Raw genomic sequence first — 18,982 nt, 5'->3', positions numbered from 1 at the left:
TGTGCTACTCCCATAAACGCCTGTGTTGGCCTTTAGTTCAGGTTCCCGTCTTCTTTTCAGCCCATTTGCAGGCCTTCTTGACCCAACACTGATTCCGTCATCTGTGATTATCTATCTGAAGCCATTGCCCTGGCTTAATTACAGCTGGGAAGGATTTCCATGCAAATGAAACCCTCTAGCCTCTTGATAAGGGTTAGTGCTCCACAGGAGGAAGCTTCCAGGAGGAAGAGCCTGGCGGCACATTTGTATCTTCCACACACACAGAAGGGAAGTAGTAGAAGGTATTGATATTAAAAAAAAAACCAAAAAAACACCTTTTGAGATTATAAGTTGAAGAAGGGTAGTAATTTGCACTTTCCTAAAGGATATATGTAAGGGGGCGCCTGGGTGGCTTAGTCAGTTAAGTGTCTGACTTCAGATTGGGTCACGATCTCATGGTTTGTGGGTTCGAGCTCCATGTCAGACTCTGTGCTGAAAGCTCAGAGCCTGGAGCCTGCTTCGGATTCTGTGTGTCTCTTTCTCTGCCCCTCTCGTTGCTCATGCTCTCTCTCTCTTCCTCTCTCTCTCTCTCTCTTTCTCAAAGAATAAACATTTAAACAAATTTTTTTAAAAACCATGTGACTTTTCTGAAGGGTGATTTGGCAGTATTTATCAAAATGTAAAATGCATATACACTTTAACCATGCAATCCTCCAGATATGCAAAGATCGTATAAATGACCCTTTTGAAAGCACTATATCTTTTAGCCTGAGGGGAAAGCAGTGTCTGTGCCCCTCAGGACACAGTGCTTAATGCATGGAGTCAGTGGGATAGTATTCAACAGTTGAAAAGATGTGTAAGCTATACATGAAAAAACATGAGAAAAAATAGAGAAGATTGTGAGTAATATGATCACATTTATATATTTTTTAAAAAGGTGGATGGAGTAATTACAACATGCTACATATACTTGTATGTGGAAAAAAAAGTTCTATGAAAAGACACAGCAGCAACAGATAGCTGTGGATTCAGGGAAAAGTTCAGGGGAGAAAGAGACCTTGAGTTATTTTAAAATGCGTAATTTTGTATTTAATTAAAACAATTCTTTGTGAGAACTGTGACTGGCTTTACTTCTGTTGAGAGATAATGTTAAATCATCACATCCTTTCTCTTCCCCCAACCCACACACTCCTGTCCCCACTTCATCCTTAATAGTAGGGCTCTTCAGGAGTAGGAACTGAGGATCTTTGCTTTCCCTGGGAATGACTTTTGAGCTAGAAAACAAATATGAGGGAAGCGGCCACAGGGTTGGAAGGTGAGGGAAAAACAAAGACATTGTCCAGTACCAACCCTGAAGAGCCATATGCTGAAAGCAGGCCGTTCTTCGGTTATTTCAATTAGCCATTTAAAATAATTCAGATAAACATCATGAAATTTCTCGAAAGAAAAATTTGGCTTGGATTTCCTGGGTAATTATTCCAAGTGCCTACTGCTCCTATAGGGAAAATAAGGTTACTAAATCGTACTCATTTCCATGGCTAATTTGAGGGCAGAGTCTTTGGGTTTTTGATGGAATCTTCTTTGAAGCAGACTTTTGACTTCTTGAAAGAAGCCTGACATGTCTGGCTTCCCCCATTGCCCAGAAAATACGTTTTGACATCTGGATTGAGTTACAAAAAAGACCTTATTTTTACTACTCACCTTTTCTAGTTACCGACCATTTTAAATTTATCCAGTAGCATTTTACTTAGTTTGGTTTAACAGTGCAGAAAGTTACTTAAAATGTTGAGGGACCTCAGCTTTTGTGTGTGTGTGTGTGTGTGTGTGTGTGGTAGAATATTTATTTATTTATTTATTTTTACAAATAGTTTATTGTCAAGTTGGTTTCCATATAATACCCAGTGCTCATCCCCACAAGTGCCCTCCTCCATGCCCGTCTCCCCTCTCACCCCCCACACTCATCAGTCCTCAGTTTGTTCTCAGCATTCAAGAGTCTCTCATGGTTTGCCTCTCTCCCTCTCCCCCACTATTTCCCCCCTTCTTCTCCCCCGCGGTCCTCCATTAGGTTCCTCCTAATCCTCCTATACGTGCAAACATATGGTATTTGTCCTTCTCTGCCTGACTTATTTCGCTCAGCATAATACCCTCAAGGTCCATCCATGTTGCTACACATGGCCAGATTTCATTCTTTCTCATTGCCATGTAATATTCCATCGTATAGATAAACCTCAGCTTTTAAAGAACTGTTTTACATTTAAGTATCATTAATTTTTAATTGTTTAAAAAGTTTTACTTATTATGTGGAAACTAATTTGACAATAAACTATTTGTAAAAAATAAAAAATAAAAAAAATAAAATACAGTTTGTCTGATAAAAAAAAAAGTTTTATTTATTTTGAGAGAGAGACAGTGTGAGCAAGGGAGAGCCAGAGAGAGAAGGAGAGAGAATCCCAAGCAGGCTCCTCACTGCCAGTGCAGAGCCAGACGCAGGGCTAGAATCCACAAAACCGCAAGATCATGAACCTGAGCCAATTGCAACAGTTGGACACTCAACCATCTGAGGCACTCAGGTGCCTCCATTTAAATATCATTTTAATACATCACACAAAATTTACAACTTACTATTTTCCAGTTCCCAGCCCTGCTCCCTCCACCTCTTCAGAAGACGGCTTCTAGTGTCATAAACTTGTCCTTCATTTCGCCTTCGAGGTTCCCTCATCAGTACTCTGGGTGTCCAGGAACCGTGTCTGGAGCTATCCTAGGCCAGGCGATAAGCTCTTCTACCAGCTTTCCTCTATGGTTGAGTAGGGTGTTTTCTCAACTTTATTTCTGGTTTTGTCATTGCCACCCAAACTCTCCCTCTACGTTGTTTTCTTCTAACCCAAATTCTCTGGTAGTGATCCTGCTTATTTCTTTCAGATGGAGATTATTTTACCTTTACAAGACATGAACCCATAGGAGTGTGTGGACAGATCATCCCGGTGAGTGGATCTCCTCATGCCTCGTATTTATTTTCATTTGAACCAGTTCTCTTAGAGATACATAAAACATGGACCTCGGGAGGTGTGCTTTCCATTACTGGGGGAAAAAAACTGAGCCCATGTTGTTGACATATCTTTAACAGCCTCCCTGCAAATGCTTATTTGAACAGGTTAATAGGGTTTCGGCTCCGTTACCAGGAGTTGAGTTCTCAAGCCATGGAATTCTCATGATTAAAATAAGCAAAGCAAAGCCCAGTGTATTAATAACCTGCCCTTGGTTATGGATGTCCATTCTGCTTATGGAAAATTAATGCTTTGTTATATTTGCTTGTTTATTTTTTAGAACTATGACTCACCATCTTTCCAGGCATATTGTTTTATATGGTCTTTTAATCCCATTCTTTCCCACTGTTTCTTTTCACAAGAATCTAGATAGAAGACTGTACAGAAGACACAGCAGTACAATTAACGTCACGGTCATAATTGAAACCATGCCGGGCTGTTGTATGTCTTGTAAAGGGAAATAGATGTAGTGCTTAGTGTTTGGATTGGAACATTAAACATTGTCTTTTTTTCCCTCTCTCTCTCATACACAGCCTTGGCACTGTACAAAACATCATCGAATCTTCCAACAGTACTAGTAATCATTCTGGCAAGGATTTCAGGAGGGGCTTAAATTAAACTCTTAGAGCATAGACAAGAAATTTTCTCTTTTCAAAATACAGGAGAAGTTACTCTTTGGCTTTGGGGGCCAAAGATCTTTGAGAGGTATTACTACTTTTTAAGATGATCTGCCTGCTATGGATTTGTGTGAAATTTATTAGAGAATGGAATAGAAAATGAGAGGCTGGTGTAAGCTCTGCTGCTCCTACACCACCCAGGGTGATCCCACTTGCATCAGGACAGGGGTGAGGTCTGTCACCTCAACTTCAGGAACCTAGCTCACCTTGCCCTTCCCCACACTCTCGGGGCTCCAGCTTTCACTGACAGGACAAGAGCCACTTGTCAGCCAGCTCTGGCTCAATTACCACACTCCAAGATTTATATACTGTAGATGGAATTAAAACATCACTGTGGACTCCCAAGTTTATAAACAACCAAGGGGAAAAGAAATTGGGTGTTTGGTGAAGGCAAGACACTTGTATATTTTTGCTAGCTTGCCAGGGCCAGTGGGAATCTCTCAAGGGGGGTGGCTGAGACGCTTCAGGCAGAAACACACTGTGGTCAAGGGCTGAAGCCAGGGGACCAGAATTTCTGTTTTCTTTTTTAATGAAATTATCTGTGACACCTGATAGTATTGAGGTTCATCTGTGTGCTTATGACAATACAAGCTTAATATCTTTTAAAAACCTTTTAAACCATTTTAGGCCCCTAATTCAGACACTCGACGTAGTATTTTTCAGTCTCCGTTAAGTGGAAAGGAGACAAGTGAAAATTGTTGCATCCTTGTCAGTAGATGTGCTTCCTTTTGTGTATGTTTTGTGACGACACATGTATGTAAAGAAAAGCCACTACTTGAAATACATGTTAACTTAAATATAATGCACAGCTGGAGTTTTCTCATCTCGCTCTTCCGCACCGAAGTGCTCTCAAGCCAGTCTGAAATTCCTGGTGTAAAAATCACAAGTTCAAGAGAGAGTTTTTATACACAAGCACTTACTGGAACCAAAGTCCAATCTTAAAAACATAAAATGACAACAATGAAAAGCTGAAACAAAGAAAAAACAAAAACTCCCTATTCTCCATGAGATTTCTTTTGGTAGTTGGGTAGTTGGGAAATAATAATTTGCCCAACAGAGAGAAAAGGAATGCTTTTCCAGGTCAGTCCTATTCTCTTCTTAATGAAGTAATTAAAATATCCAAACATTGATAGTTGGTGGTGGGACAAGATTTATGTTGAGGCCTCGTCTGAGAAATCGGAGCAGTCACAGCTTGAAAACAAAGCAGTAGAGGAATATTTTTTCATTTATCAACCTTGAGTTTCTTCCTTTCAGTGGAACTTCCCCCTGCTGATGTTTGCTTGGAAAATTGCTCCAGCTCTTTGCTGTGGCAATACAGTAGTTATTAAACCAGCAGAACAAACACCACTCAGTGCACTCTACATGGGAGCCCTCATCAAGGAGGTAAGAGAAACCCGCCTTAGGAGTGGCTCCCACTCCCCTTGTTGTTGCGGCCTACTGGAGCATAGCCGATTTAATGTGCTTCATCAGCTTTCACAAGCCACGTTTCCTCCAATTCTGTTTTGTTAGGCTGGCTTTCCTCCAGGAGTCATCAATATTTTGCCAGGATATGGGCCAACGGCTGGAGCGGCGATAGCTTCTCACATTGGCATAGACAAGATTGCATTCACAGGGTCAACTGAGGTAGGTACCTGAGAAGCCATTGGTGGAGGAACAGTCCTGCAAGTGAGCAGAGGGTTTGAAAGAAAACAGGCCGGACACCCAAAGAGCAGTGAGTACCCAAGTGCTCAAAGGGGCACCGTTGATATCGTAGCTAGAAATGCTCGTGAATGTCAAAGTAAAGTTGGGCGTTGACCTTTTGATGCTGCAGATCTTTGTGTGTGTGTGTGTGTGTGTGTGTGTGTGTGTGATGCTCTTTGTAAACCTGTCCTGGGACGGGTGGGGGACCCTATTATATTTTGAAATAAAAGAAACACTGTTCAGAGGTAAAAAGAAGCAAACAAAATCTATCCCAGAAGCTGGGGTTCTACACACTTTTTGGAGTCCAGAGCATTAGTGGCAGAAGCAGGTTTAAAAGCTGGAAATCTAATTTCCAGTTGAGATTAAAATGGAAACACAGTTCTCCTCATTATTTCACCAGATCCTGTAGGTGCCGTTGATAACTGTAACTATGTCCAGGAGCCATAGGGATGGAAAAGAGCAGGGGTCAGCAAACTTCTCTTGGAAAAGGCCAGCTAATAAATGTTGTAGACCTTGCAGGTGATTTTGTTTCTATCACAACTACTCCACTCTGCCCTTGTAAAGCATGAAGCAGCCAGAGGAAATGTATAAGCCACGCATGGCCATGGGCCCATAAAACTTTATTTATAGATACTGAAATTTGAATTTCATATAATTTTTACATATCCCAAAATATTAATCTTTTGATTCCCGCCCCCAACCATTTAAAAATATAAAAGCCGTTTTTAGTTTGCAGGCTGTACCAAAGTAGGCAGGAGGCCAAGTTTGGCTCAGGGGCCATAGTTTATTGACCCCTGATACAGAGTCATAAGTCTGCCTAGAAAAATTTTTTATAAAATATTACCCCAAATGTCTTGGATTCAGGTAACAGAGATGATAAAAAAAAAGAGAGAGTCTGATTTATTGTTTCAAGTAGAACTTGAATGTTCTACATTCAACAGAGAATGTTTGCGGATCTCAAGGAGTAGTTTGCTACCTAACAAATACAGTGAGAGCAAAACTTGTAATGAAAAATTTGCTTTTAGCCACATTAAAAAATTCTTAAATAAGTGAAATTAATTTTAATAATGTATTTTATTTAATCCAGTGTATCCAATGTATTCATTTCAAATTATGATAAAAAAATCATTGTCACAGTATTTTGCATTCTCTTTTCAGTACAAAGTGCTTGAAGTCTGGCATGTATTTTACATTCACAGCACATCTCAATTTGGTCTAGCCACTTTGTGAGTGCTGTGTAGCCACATGTGGCTAGTGATTAGCACACTGGATGGCACAGGCCCAGGGGCCTGATTATATCAGTGCGTTTAATGATACTTAGTTCAACTGACTCATGTGAAAAAAAGTTCCATAAGAGATTGGTTAATAAACCTGAATATTAATTTATAGTTAGAGATTGTTGAGTTTTATGTTTGTAAAGAGTTAATCTTGTTTCCAGACTTTTTATTCTAGTTGTACCTTATTATAGTAATTTGCAATTTTAATGAACTATATAAACCAAAATGTGAGTGTGAAAGGGAAGTATAGTTCCTTTTTAAACTAAGTCTAGTGTCTTGAAAAGATTTGCTAAGAGTTGCCTTAGAAACTGCAGTCAGCTAGGGGTGGGCAAGACAATTATAAAAAGTTGGAGGAAAATATAAAGCTAGATTGTGCGCCTAGATTGCTTTGCAAATATTTTTAAGTCTTCACTCCACTTTCATTTTTTGAGAGAGAGAGGCACAAAGCATGAGTAGAGGTGGGCAGATAGAGAGAATCTGAAACAAGCTCCAGGCTCAGAGTTGTCAGCACAGGGCCTGATACAGGGCTTGAACCCACGAACCATGAGATCATGACCTGAGCCCAAGTCAGATGCTTAACCAACTGAGCCATCCAGACACCCCAGTCTTCACTCCACTTTTTAAAAAAACATTTTTTTAGTGTTTATTTATTTTTGAGAGAGAGAGAGACAGAGCATAAGCAGGGGAGGAGCAGAGAGAAAGGGAGACACAGAATCTGAAGCAAGCTTCAGGCTCTGAGCTGTCAGCACAGAGACTGACACAGGGCTTGAACCCATGACTTATGAGATCATGACCCAAGCTGACATCAGATGCTTCACCGACTGAGCTACCCATGTGCCCCTTCACTCCATTTTAAAGAAACTGGGACCAGAAACCTTAAACAGTATTTTAGGGGTATGGTTTCATCAGAAACAACAGGTGAACCCATAATTAAAGAAAAGTTTTTAGTTCTATATTGAAAACTAGGGAATGAACTTTTTTTTAATTAAAAAAATTTTTTTAATGTTTTATTTCTGAGAGAGAGAGGAAGAGAGACAGTGTGAACAGGGGACGGTCAGAGAGAGAGGGAGACATAGAATCTGAAACAGGCTCCAGGCTCTGAGCTAGCTGTCAGCACAGAGCCCGAGGCGGGGCTCAAACCCACAAACCGTGAGTTCATGACTTGGCCAAAGTCGGACATTTAACCGACTGAGCCATCCAGGCACCCGTTATTAAGAATGAATTGAAATGAATTATTTAAGGAACTTTCTCTGCTTTAATCTCTTTGTGTTAACCAATCAGTGGTGCTGATTGAGTCAGTTTAGGGCTTTCTACTAGTATATTTTTTTAAGTTTATTTTATTTTGGCTGTGGAGAGGGGCAGAAGTAGGCTTTGCATCATCAAGGCTTGAATTCACAAACCCTGAGATCATGACCTGAGCCAAAATCAAGAATTGGATACTTAACTGACTGAGCCACTTAGGTTCCCCTGTAATATTTTTTAATAAAAATGAGATCATAATATATAAAATGAGTTATAGCACCTTATATGTCAGTACTCATAGATCTCCATTTTAATAGCTGAGTAGAATACTCTTACATCAGTGTATCATAGTTTAATTAATCTTTGCTAATGTACATTTCAAAGTTTTTTAGGTTTTTTTTTTTACTTTCTTCCCCTATTACACAGACCACTGTAATGAAAATCTTTGGAGAGCTGAGAGAAATTTTGTTCATATACATATTAGACATTCCACTAGATACAGTTTAGAAATGAAATTATAAAATAAGAGGATGTTTATGGCTTTATATTTCTTTTTACCAAAAATGCATTAGAGTGATTTCATTTATAGGATCTCTTTATGTATTAAGTATGTTCATCTTTTGTTTCTTGTGGAATTTGCAAATGTTCTCAGTTTTTTTATTTTATATTTTTTAAACAGAATTGTTTGCCATGCACAATTTTTTAATTTGTCTGTAGTCATATCTTTCATACTTTTTGTGGCTTCTGGGTTTCCTACTGTCTTTAAAGAAATCCTTTTAAGATTATACTAATGATCCTTAATATTTTCTTTCAGTGCCTTTATAGTTTTGTTTCTGTTTAAATCTTTAATTTGGTTGGAATTTATTTGCATGTGTAATGAATGGTGAGACCTAAGTTTATTTTTTATTTTTTAAAGTTTTTATTTAAATTCCAGTTAGTTAACATACAGTGTAATATTAGTTTTAGGTATACAATTTAGTGATTCAGCACTTCCATACAACACCTGGCTCATTATAAGTGCCCTCCATAATCCCCATCACTTATTTAACCCATCTCCTTACCCATCCCCTCTGGTAACCATCAGTTTGTTCTCTGTAAGAGTCCATTTCTTTTTGTTGGTTGTTTTTTTTTGTTTGTTTTTTTTGTTTTTTTTTGTTTTTTTTTCAGAGAGAAAGAGTATGAACAGGAGAGGAGCAGAGAGAGAGGGGAGAGAGAGAATCTCAAGCATGCTCCACATTCAGCATAGAGCCCAATCTCATAACCCTGATATTACTCCTAGAGCTGAACCCAAGAGTTGGACGCTTTAAGCAACTGTGCCACTCAGGCACCTCCAAGAGTCTCTTTCTTGATTTGCCTCTCTCTCTCTCTCTTCTTTATTCCCCTTTGCTCCTATGTTTCATTTTTTAAATTCTGCATATGAGTGAAATCACACAGTATTTGTCTTTCTCAGACTGACTCATTTTGCTTGGCATAATACTCTCTAGCTCCATCTATGCTGTTGCTAATGGCAAGATTTCATTCTTTTTTATGCCTAACATTCCATTATGTATATACACATGCCTATATATACATATATACATACAAATATATCCCCTATTCTTGTTTTTGTATTCATCAGTTGATGGACACTTGGGCTGTTTCCATAATTTGGCTATTGTAGATAATCCTACTATAAACATGGGGTGAAAGTATCCCTTTGAATTAGTATTTTTGTATTATTTGGGTGAATACCTATTAGTGGAATTGCTGAATCATAGGGTAGTTCTATTTTTTAACTTTTTTAGGAAGTTTTCCAGAGTGACTGCACCAGTTTGCATTTCTACCAGCGGTGCAAGAGGGTTCCCTTCTCCACATCCTCGCAAATACTGGTTTCTTGTGTTGTTGATTTTAGTTATTCTGACAGGAGTGAGGTGATATCTCATTGTACTTTTAATTTGTATTTACCTGATGATCAGTGATGTTGACTAACTTTATTTTTTTATAAATGAGTGTTATTAAACAATCTATCCTTTTACAGCTAATTTGAATACTACATTAACATTATATGATAAATTTCCATATATACATGTTTCTGTTTTAGGACTCAAAATTTTGTCTTTTTTTTCCATTAGTACCAGATTCCTTTAATTACAAGGTTTTAAAAGATGTTGCAATATGGCAGGCAAAATACCCTCTTATTTGATTTTTCAGAACCTTTTAGCTATTTTTGCCCATTCTTTCAGGTAAAATTTCAAATCTTTTTTTAAAATTTTTTATTTATTTAATTTATTTTTTGAGAGAGAGACAGAGAGCAAGCTGGGGAGGGACAGAGAGAGAGAAGGAGACACAGATTCCAAAGCAGACTCTAGACTCTGTGCTTACATGGAGCTTGAACTCACAAACTGTGAGATCATGACCTGAGCCGAAGTCGGAGGCTTAACCGACTGAACCACCTAGGCACCCCTCAAATTGATTTTCTAAACACTTTGCCTTCCTCCCCGAAACTCTCACTGAATTTTTGACTGGCATTATATTATCTGTGTATTATTTTGAGGGCACATGCTTTCTGTGCAAGATTGACTTCTCACCTTGGGACATCAAGCAATCTCTTCATTTATCTGTCAGTCATACAGGGTTTTAAAGTCACAACATCATGTATCGGAAAGTTAAATTGATGCATGACCTAATCCTTCAGGCTGGACAAGAAGTGACCTAGTGAAATCAGCAAGAACGTAAGCACTTGTTTCTGGGCTGCTTGGGTTTGAATCTCTGTATTGCCATTTAAGATTTTTTTTTTCAACTTTTTAAAAAACTTCACTGAAGTATAATGTACATATAATAAAATATATCCATTTAATTACTAGATGCACACAAAACTGCTCATCTAATCATCGCGCCCCAATCAAGATACAGAACATTTCCATACTCTAAAAAGGGTTTTCATGTCTCCCTTGGCCCCAGGCAACCACTAATCATTTTTATATTTTTGCCTCTTCTGGAATTTTATGTAAATGGAGTAATACGTACTCTCCTCTGTGTTGGGTTTGTTGTTATTGTTGTTGTCATTATTTAATATGAAAGAATTATTGATGTGGTTTGGTGTTAAGTCTCCAACCCTGATTTTTGTTTTCTACTTGCCCCAGCTGGTTTTTTTTGTTCCTTTTTTCCTCCTTTTTCTGCCTTCTATTGGATGGAGTGAGTACTCCATTTTATTTCTATTTTGGATTATTAGCTATTCCTGTTTTTAAAGTGGTTGCTTTAGTAAGTATAAAATGCATCTTAATCAGTCTATCACTAAATAGCATTGTTACTTCATGTATAATGTAATGACTGTACAACAGAATTCTTTGACTTCTCATCCCATCCTTTATGTCGTGTCCTATAATTTACTATTACATACATTATATACTCTTTTTGATAATTCAACTATCTTTAAACAAAATTTTAAGCAAGAAAACAGAATTATTTGACATTTACTCACAAACTTGCCATTTTTGGCCCTCTTCTTTTTTTGGGTAGGCCCAGGTTTCTTTCCAATGCCATTTTCCTTGTGGGTTACCATCCTTCTTTAACATTTCTTACAGTGCAGCTCTGTTAGTGACAGATTCTCTTGACTTTTGTCTGAAAATCTCTTCGTTTTGTTTTCATTTTTTTAATTACTTTTTCTGAATATAGAATTCTGATTTGACAATTTTTATTTTGTTTCATTACTTTCAATGCTTTAAACATGTCGGTTTCATCTTTTTCTCACATACTGTTTTCTGATGAGAAGTTAGCAGTTATGATCTTCATTTTAGTGCACATAATGTTTTTCTCTGGATGCTTTTAAGATATTCTCTTTTCACTAGTTTTCAATAATTTGATTATTATGTGTACTTTTCTTTGTCTTTTTTTCCTAATTGAGGCTCGTTGAAAATTTTTGTATCTGAGTTTATAGATTGATTTTTAAGTTCATAGTTTACATCAATTTGGAAAATTTCAACCATTTTTAATATATATTTAGTTTCTTTATATTCCTTTGCTCATGAGTTTTAATTTTTTTATATTTAAACATGTGATCCCTTTATTTATTGCCATAGCATTTTATTTATTATTTTTTAATTTAAATTTTAGTCATTTAACATGCAGTGCAGTATGCGTTTCAGGGAGAGAATTTAGTGATTCATCACTTACTTACAACACTCAGTGCTCATCACAACATGCGCCCTCCTTAAAACCATCACCCACCTAGCCCATCCCCCCCACTTCCTCCAATCAACCCTCAGTTTGTTCTCTATTAAAGAGTCTCTTGTGGTTTGTTTCCTTCTTTCCTCTTTTTTCACCCCACTTTCCCATATGTTCACCTGTTTCTTAAATTGCATATATGAATGAAAACATATGGTATATGTCTTTCCCTGACTGACTTATTTCACTTAGCATGACACATCCTAGCTCCAACCACGTCATTGCAAATGGTAAGATTTCATTCTTTTTGATAGCTGATTAATATTCCACTGTGTGTATGTATATCTCCATTCATCAATGGATGGGCATTTGGGCTCTCTCCATAGGTTGGCTATTGTTGATACTGCTATTGTAAACATTGAAGTGCGTGTACCCCTTTGAATCTGTATTTTTGTATATTCTTTGGGTAAATACTAATAGTGCAATTGCTGGGTAGTAGGATAGTTCTATTTTTTAGTTTTTTGAGAAACCTCCATACTGTTTTCCAGAGTGGCTGCACCAGTTTGCATTCCCACCAACAGTGCAAGAGGGTTCCTTTTTCTCTGCATCCTCTCCAACACCTGATGTTTCTTGTGTTGTTAATTAGCCTGTCTGACAGGTGTGAGGTTGTATCTTATCATGGTTTTGATTTGTATTTCCTTAATGATAAGTGATGTTGAGCATCTTTTCATGTGTCTGTTAGCCATATAGATATCTTCTTTGGAAAAGTGTCTATTCATGTCTTCTGCCTATTTCTTAACTGGATGATTTGTTTTTTGGATGTTGTTTGATTAAGTTCTTTATAGATTTTAGATACTAAATCTTTATCAGATATATCATTTGCAAATATATTCTCCCATTCCGTAGACTGCCTTTTAGTTTTGTTGACTGTTTCCTTCACCGTGCAGAAGGTTTTTATCTTGATAAAATCCCAGCAATTCATGTTTGCTTTTGTTTCCCTTGCCTCCAGTGATGTGTCTAGTAAGAAGTTGCTCTGACTGAGGTGAAAGAGATTGCTGCCCATGTTCTCCTCTAGAATTTTGATGGTTTCTTGTCTCACATTTAGATCTTTAACCCATTCTGAATTTATTTTGTGTATGGCGGGAGTGATCCAGTTTCCTTCTGCTGCATGTCACCATCTAGTTTTCCCAGCACTATTTGTTGAGTGTGTCTGTTAATTTTTGGAAAGATTGTTACCATGTGGATTTTGTTGTCTTTTTTTAAAGAGTGTTGGCCTTTTTTTCTTCCTCTTTGACAAACAGTTAAGTCACTTGCAGGACAGCCTGACCCTTGTGACACTTAATTTTTAAGCTTTGGTGGGACTAGTTTATCTTTTACTAAATACTAAAATTTACTAAGATTACTAAATTGAGATCCTTCTGGAGCTTCTAGTGACTGCTTCTGGTGTTCAGCAAGGTCTTTCTACTCTGGCTGGTCTGAAGTCCAGTGTCTCCCAGCCCTGTATGAGCTCTGGGAATTATTCAGCATACAGATGACCTGGTCTTCCTTCTTTATCCAGTCTCATGGAGTCTCACCCTATGTATTCCCACCTTAGCATTCAGCCAGAACTCAAGGGAGCCCCATTCAAATTTCTGGACCTCGTTCTCTCCCTCTGCTACTAAGCCCCTTGCATGTCGGCCACCACAGTCTCCATGTACTCTGATCTTTATCATCAACTTAGCAAGACAACCACATTCTCCGTTGGTCTCCCCATCCCCTGCTGCAGTCGAGAGAGTCTTGGCAGAGAGGTTTTCCCTTATGTGTTTCTCTCATCTCCAGGATCACAGTCCCATACTGCCTCATGTCCAGTTGGCAGAAAGCAGTGTCACATACTTTGTTAGCTGTTTTGAGTTAAGAGGACAAGTCCGGTGCCAGCTACTCCATTATGACCAGAAGCAGAAGCCTCTGTGGCATCTTTTGATTAATTTGATACTGTTCTTTGATTTCTTTCTTTAGATGTCAGGCAGATCACTTATTCTCATAGTTTATCCTCCTCCTCATTGCCGCAAATTGAATATATTACAGTCCATGAGATTATCAATTTATTCACTTCAGCTGACATAATTATAAAGTCTAAAGACTACAACCCTAAAGATGTTTTGATTCAGGAAAAATCCTTGGTGTGTTTGGTATAGAATATTTTTAAAGTGTTTTAGTCCCATAGGTAACTCATTTTTAATCTTTTGGATTGAGCTCATTTGCTTGTTTCTTTTGTGTTGATTTTTTTTAGCTTTAGTTTTGGATGATGCTTTCTGGCCATATATGCCCAGATTTTGGGGTGGTAGTCTCTTTAGAGTAGATCATAGGCAATCTTCTCACCACTTCAAGTAGGATCTGATGTGTAGTCAGCATACATTGTAAATATTTGTTAGCCCCAAAGAGAAAGACTGAATATGAGAGGGGGAAAAAGCTTACTCTCAGAGCTAGAAGGTGATGCTTAAGATTATGCTGTGCTCACAAGTGTAGCTACCGTCTATTACTATACAACACCATCACAATATCATTCGTTCAAGATATTTAAGTTTAAATGAAAAGCTACTTCATTCAAAGCTAACAATATTTAAGAAAAAGATAATTCTACATCTTACTTCCACAGCTGTTAATATTCACAACCAGGAGAAATATAGGTCTGTCTTCCTTTTCTCTTTGAAGAAAATGAAATGATAATCATATGGGGACCATCGTTCAAAAAGGACTTGGAGGAGAGTAGCTCCAGCTGTGGGGGCCCTTGTGAGTAATGTGTTGCTTGATATTGGCAGATCATCAACAAATACTGGTATCCGTTTAATTCTCAGGATCATTTCCCAGACCTGATATTAAGGACCAGCACTTTCAAAAAGCTCACTCCACGTTCTGCTGGCATGATGTAAAGTGGGAGATTAGGTTTCACTGTCGCCCCTCAAAAGCAAATGTAGTTTTCATTTGTCTGTCATTTCAGACAGCTTGACTTTTAATAGGCATTTAAACTCCAGAGCTATAGATTTTACACTAATTCACTGTATGTCCTTAATAGTCTCTTCTGGAAGTGAAAAGCCTTCTAGAGATGGGGGTAAAAAATTAAATTAAATTAAATTAAAAAAAACCAGCCCTAAGAACCTACCTATTGGCAGACAGGACATATTGAGAAGTGATGTGTGTTTGATTTCCTAGTGCCCTGAACACTTGGAAGAGTGAGCCAACACTGGACACCAGATGTTCAGGGACTGCTCTACGCATAATCCCAGAGTCCTAGTGGAAGTATTTAATATTTAAAGGACACAAAAGTGTGCGAAAGCTAGGTAAAATATTAGGTTTTCCCCATACCTGTTTCTCATAAATCATCTTTCTACTCCTTAGGGTGTATTACTCTCACCTGTATTCAGGCCAGGTTAATTTCCATCTGCAAAGCTATCCAGTGGCTTATCATAAGCAAGTTAATAACTAAGCCAAACAGTTAGTAATCAATCCAATCAGTCTAATGATAACAAAGACCTCCTTACAGAATTTTACATTAGTTTAGAAATTTTAGTTCAGCTTGAATGTATGTAGTTCAGCTTGAGTTAATTTCTTTCAGTCCTTTATTTAGAACCTCTTAAAGGAAAATAAAGTACTCCTCTGCTCTTGCTAAATGAAAGCTTGAAAGAACACTGCACCACAAGACCACAGTTGACTTCTTAAAAGAAAAAAGAAGAGGAAATCCCTTTTATAACAAGAAGCTCCAAGCACAGCCTTTAAGTCTTGAATCACAGTCTTCAAGTCTAAAAGTAATCAAGATTAAATAAGATCTGTCAGATCCATATCAGAACAGTAGACATAATTTAAGCCTGTATAATGATGGTGTGGATTTGATGACAGTACGTGTTAGTATTTTATCCTTCCAGCCCTCACATTCCTGCCTGAAGATAAGAGATGATAGATCTAATTCATGGACCATGAGGATGGAATAAGTGAGTATATGTGAAGTGTTTAGGACAAGGGCTAGTTCTTAGTGAAGGATGAGTAAATATTAGCTGTCATTGTTTTCTGTTATTTTTACTTACTTATTTTTATTAAAAATTTTTTATTGTTTATTTATTTTTAAGAGGGAGACAGAGTGCTAGCAGGGGAGGGGCAGAGAGAGAGGGAGACACAGAATCTGAAGCAGGCTCCAGGCTCTAACCTGTCACCACAGAGCCTGATGTGGGGCTCACACTCACAAACCATGAGATCATGACCTGAGCTGAAGTTGGATGTTTAACCTACTGAGCCACCCAGGGGCCCCTTCTCTTATTTTTAAATGAAATTTATAGAACAGTTTATTCTTAGGAAAGTGGGGTAGAAGAGAAGGGGGCTGGATTCAACTAACTTCGAATTCAATCCTACATCTCCTGCTGTGTGACCTTTGGCAAATTCTTTAGTCTTTCTGACCCTTCATTTATTCATCTATTAAGATGGGCTATGAATAATAACTCCTTACTTGTTTATTTGTGGATTGAGAACATATTTGAAAGTTCCAGTCCTGTTGTTCAGCACACTGTAAGAACTCCGTAAATATTAGCTGAATCTGAAACTTCCATTTGCAAAGAATATATGTCAAAAACTAAGTGCTGCTGTCCTCTGGCATTTTTACTTTCCTTTTGTTTGTTTTATGGCTTTTATAAATAGTTTACGAATACTTTTGTCTTCTAATAGATGTGAGGTTTTTGTGTTTGTTTTTGATGTTCTATTTTACTTTTTTGAAAGATCAGTCAAGTACTTGCTTGGATAAACTTACTCTGAATCCTGTTTTCTTTTTAAGTGGCACAGTGTAGTCTATTTAGAGAGCAGTGCTGGAAAAGGACACTTGGTACCTGTTAAGGAACTTGGATACGATTCTGCTACTGGTCTAGGTCACGGACCACTCCCACAGCCTATGTTTGACCAGAACCTAAATCTGGTGCAGGGAGAATTTCTCTGCAGTGTACAGTAGTTCTTCAAGGACTGCCTCACTTACAGGGATGTGGAGGGGGCACTGGTGGAGGGCAGAGAGGCTTGTTTAAATGCAGATTCCTGGGCACCACCCAAGAGCTTCTAAGTTAGAACATTTGGAAATGAGGTCCAAGAATTCTTATTTTAATAAGCTTTTCTAGTGATTCTTACGTTCATTAACTTTCAGGAACCACTAGTTGATACATAATTTGACTAGTTGAGTCATATACCAAACATGTCCCCAGGCACATTTAAGAAAACAACCACAGCCCTGAGTTGGTTAACCTGTGCAAGGGAAGACGTTTGTGCAAACTGATGGCTGCCACTCCGGTGTCTGTTCTGTCTGTAATTTCATTCCAGCGATGATGGCTCTTCTAAGCCCCTGAAGGGGGGGAAAATGAATTCAAAATTGGTTTAGCACAGCAAGGACGTCCAAAGCATTCCCTTCATCCATGAACTTCTCAAAAGAGAAACAGCAAAAAGTGCCTGTATTTTATTTTGAAGTTTACACACCTCCCCAAGAGCTCACACCATACCACACAACTATGCAGTATTGGTAACCGTGGAAAACGCTCACTGAATGCAGCAGTACTGTTAGCACGGGGGCTGGAGTTCTGTTTTGATTATATTTCTCAGAAGCTGTGACTCCCAAGTGCACTGATGAAGTGCTGACACTCCTCTTAGCACCTAAGCTGCACCTCATGGACAAGAGCCGTAGCGACATCTCTGCCACTTGTCTGTGTAGCAGCGACATTTCTCTCCTTCCTGCTCCCCATGTGCCGGAGCAGCTCTGGAGTCCCGAAGGGCACAGATGGGCTTGCCAGCTGGCAGGAAGAGAGGACTTTGGTAATCTTAAAACGCCACGTCCTCTCTCGTCGGTAAGCATTTTGATCCCCCACTGTGTGCCAGACATGAGTAAAGATGCCTTTAAGTCACTCCTCATTTTACAAGTGACCTTGGGGTTTCCCTGGCACACAGACCATAGAACTGACATTCGGCAAGATCGCTTACTCCTCCTTCTCTCACTAGTTCTTCTGTGCTCCAGGCCTGTTCCCCAGAGGGTTTTCTAGGTTCAGCCCAGCTCCAAGGCCTGGCATCATCATGTGACCCCTGCAGTGGTTGTTCTAGAGAACCCAGAAAATCAGCTGATGAATTCATAGAAAATTTGACACTCCAGGGTTAGCTGGTCACATTTTCCTCTTACATGCAATTTTTGTTGACTTAGCCCTTACTGCATAAAAACACTATTGCTGGGGCACCTGGGTGGCTCAGCTAGTTGAGCATTCAACTTCGACTTCAGCTCAGGTCATGATCTTGCAGTTTGTGAGTTCGAGCCCCACATCAGGCTTGCTGCCATCAACACAGAGCCCACTTCAGATACTCTGTCCCCTTCTCTCTGCCTCTCCCCCGCTTCTCTGTCTCTCTCAAAAATAGCATTTAAAAACACTATTCCTAAAGGAAGGTGCAAGTTTCATTTCAGTTATAAATGTTGGTTTCTGAACTTGGAAATTAACCACCATTTCCCACTTCCAACTCTTCCTTCCCCATGAGACTATCAATACAAAAAATTTTTCATCTTTACTAACTTTAATTGGTCCATTTAATTTTTTATGAAATAATCCACTGAGTGAGTGAACACAGTATGTCAGAATATTTCCTTGAAATAGCTCACTGTGATTATTAACCACTTTTTTGAGCTTGAGACTTCTGTTTCTAACAGCAGAGTAGACATCTCTACCTGGATGTCCAAAACTCTTCCAGGTGACTGACAAGCTGGTTCATGACTGGCCCCACGCCTTCCCTTTTCTCTAGACGTCCCAGATTGCTTGCAGACCCCCAGACGGGCCTTGCCTTTCAGTTCCGTGACCGTGCATGTCCTCTTCCTGTTGCCTGAGTGCTCTCCTCTCCCGTTTCTGCCCAGTGAGTCTTTAGCGTCACGACTGTGTCCTACCTTCTGTGCAGATAAATGAGAACT

At 38.7% G+C, this 18,982-nt stretch overlaps 1 protein-coding gene across 1 annotated transcript in view; it reads left to right on the top strand.

Moving 5' to 3' along the window:
- The window catches only part of ALDH1A2 (aldehyde dehydrogenase 1 family member A2), a 94,617-nt gene that overhangs the window by 51,432 nt on the left and 24,203 nt on the right, over positions 1-18,982 (top strand). Inside the window, exons 5-7 of the mRNA XM_039230656.1 lie at positions 2,899-2,960; positions 4,955-5,083; positions 5,210-5,323. Coding sequence (XP_039086587.1) covers positions 2,899-2,960; positions 4,955-5,083; positions 5,210-5,323 — 305 coding nt within the window. The remainder of the gene's footprint in view (positions 1-2,898; positions 2,961-4,954; positions 5,084-5,209; positions 5,324-18,982) is intronic.

Source organism: Hyaena hyaena, unplaced genomic scaffold (genome assembly GCF_003009895.1).
Source record: "Hyaena hyaena isolate Hyena2069 unplaced genomic scaffold, ASM300989v1 scaffold_49, whole genome shotgun sequence".
NCBI lineage: Eukaryota > Metazoa > Chordata > Mammalia > Carnivora > Hyaenidae > Hyaena > Hyaena hyaena.
This window is presented reverse-complemented; position numbering and strand designations above follow the sequence as displayed.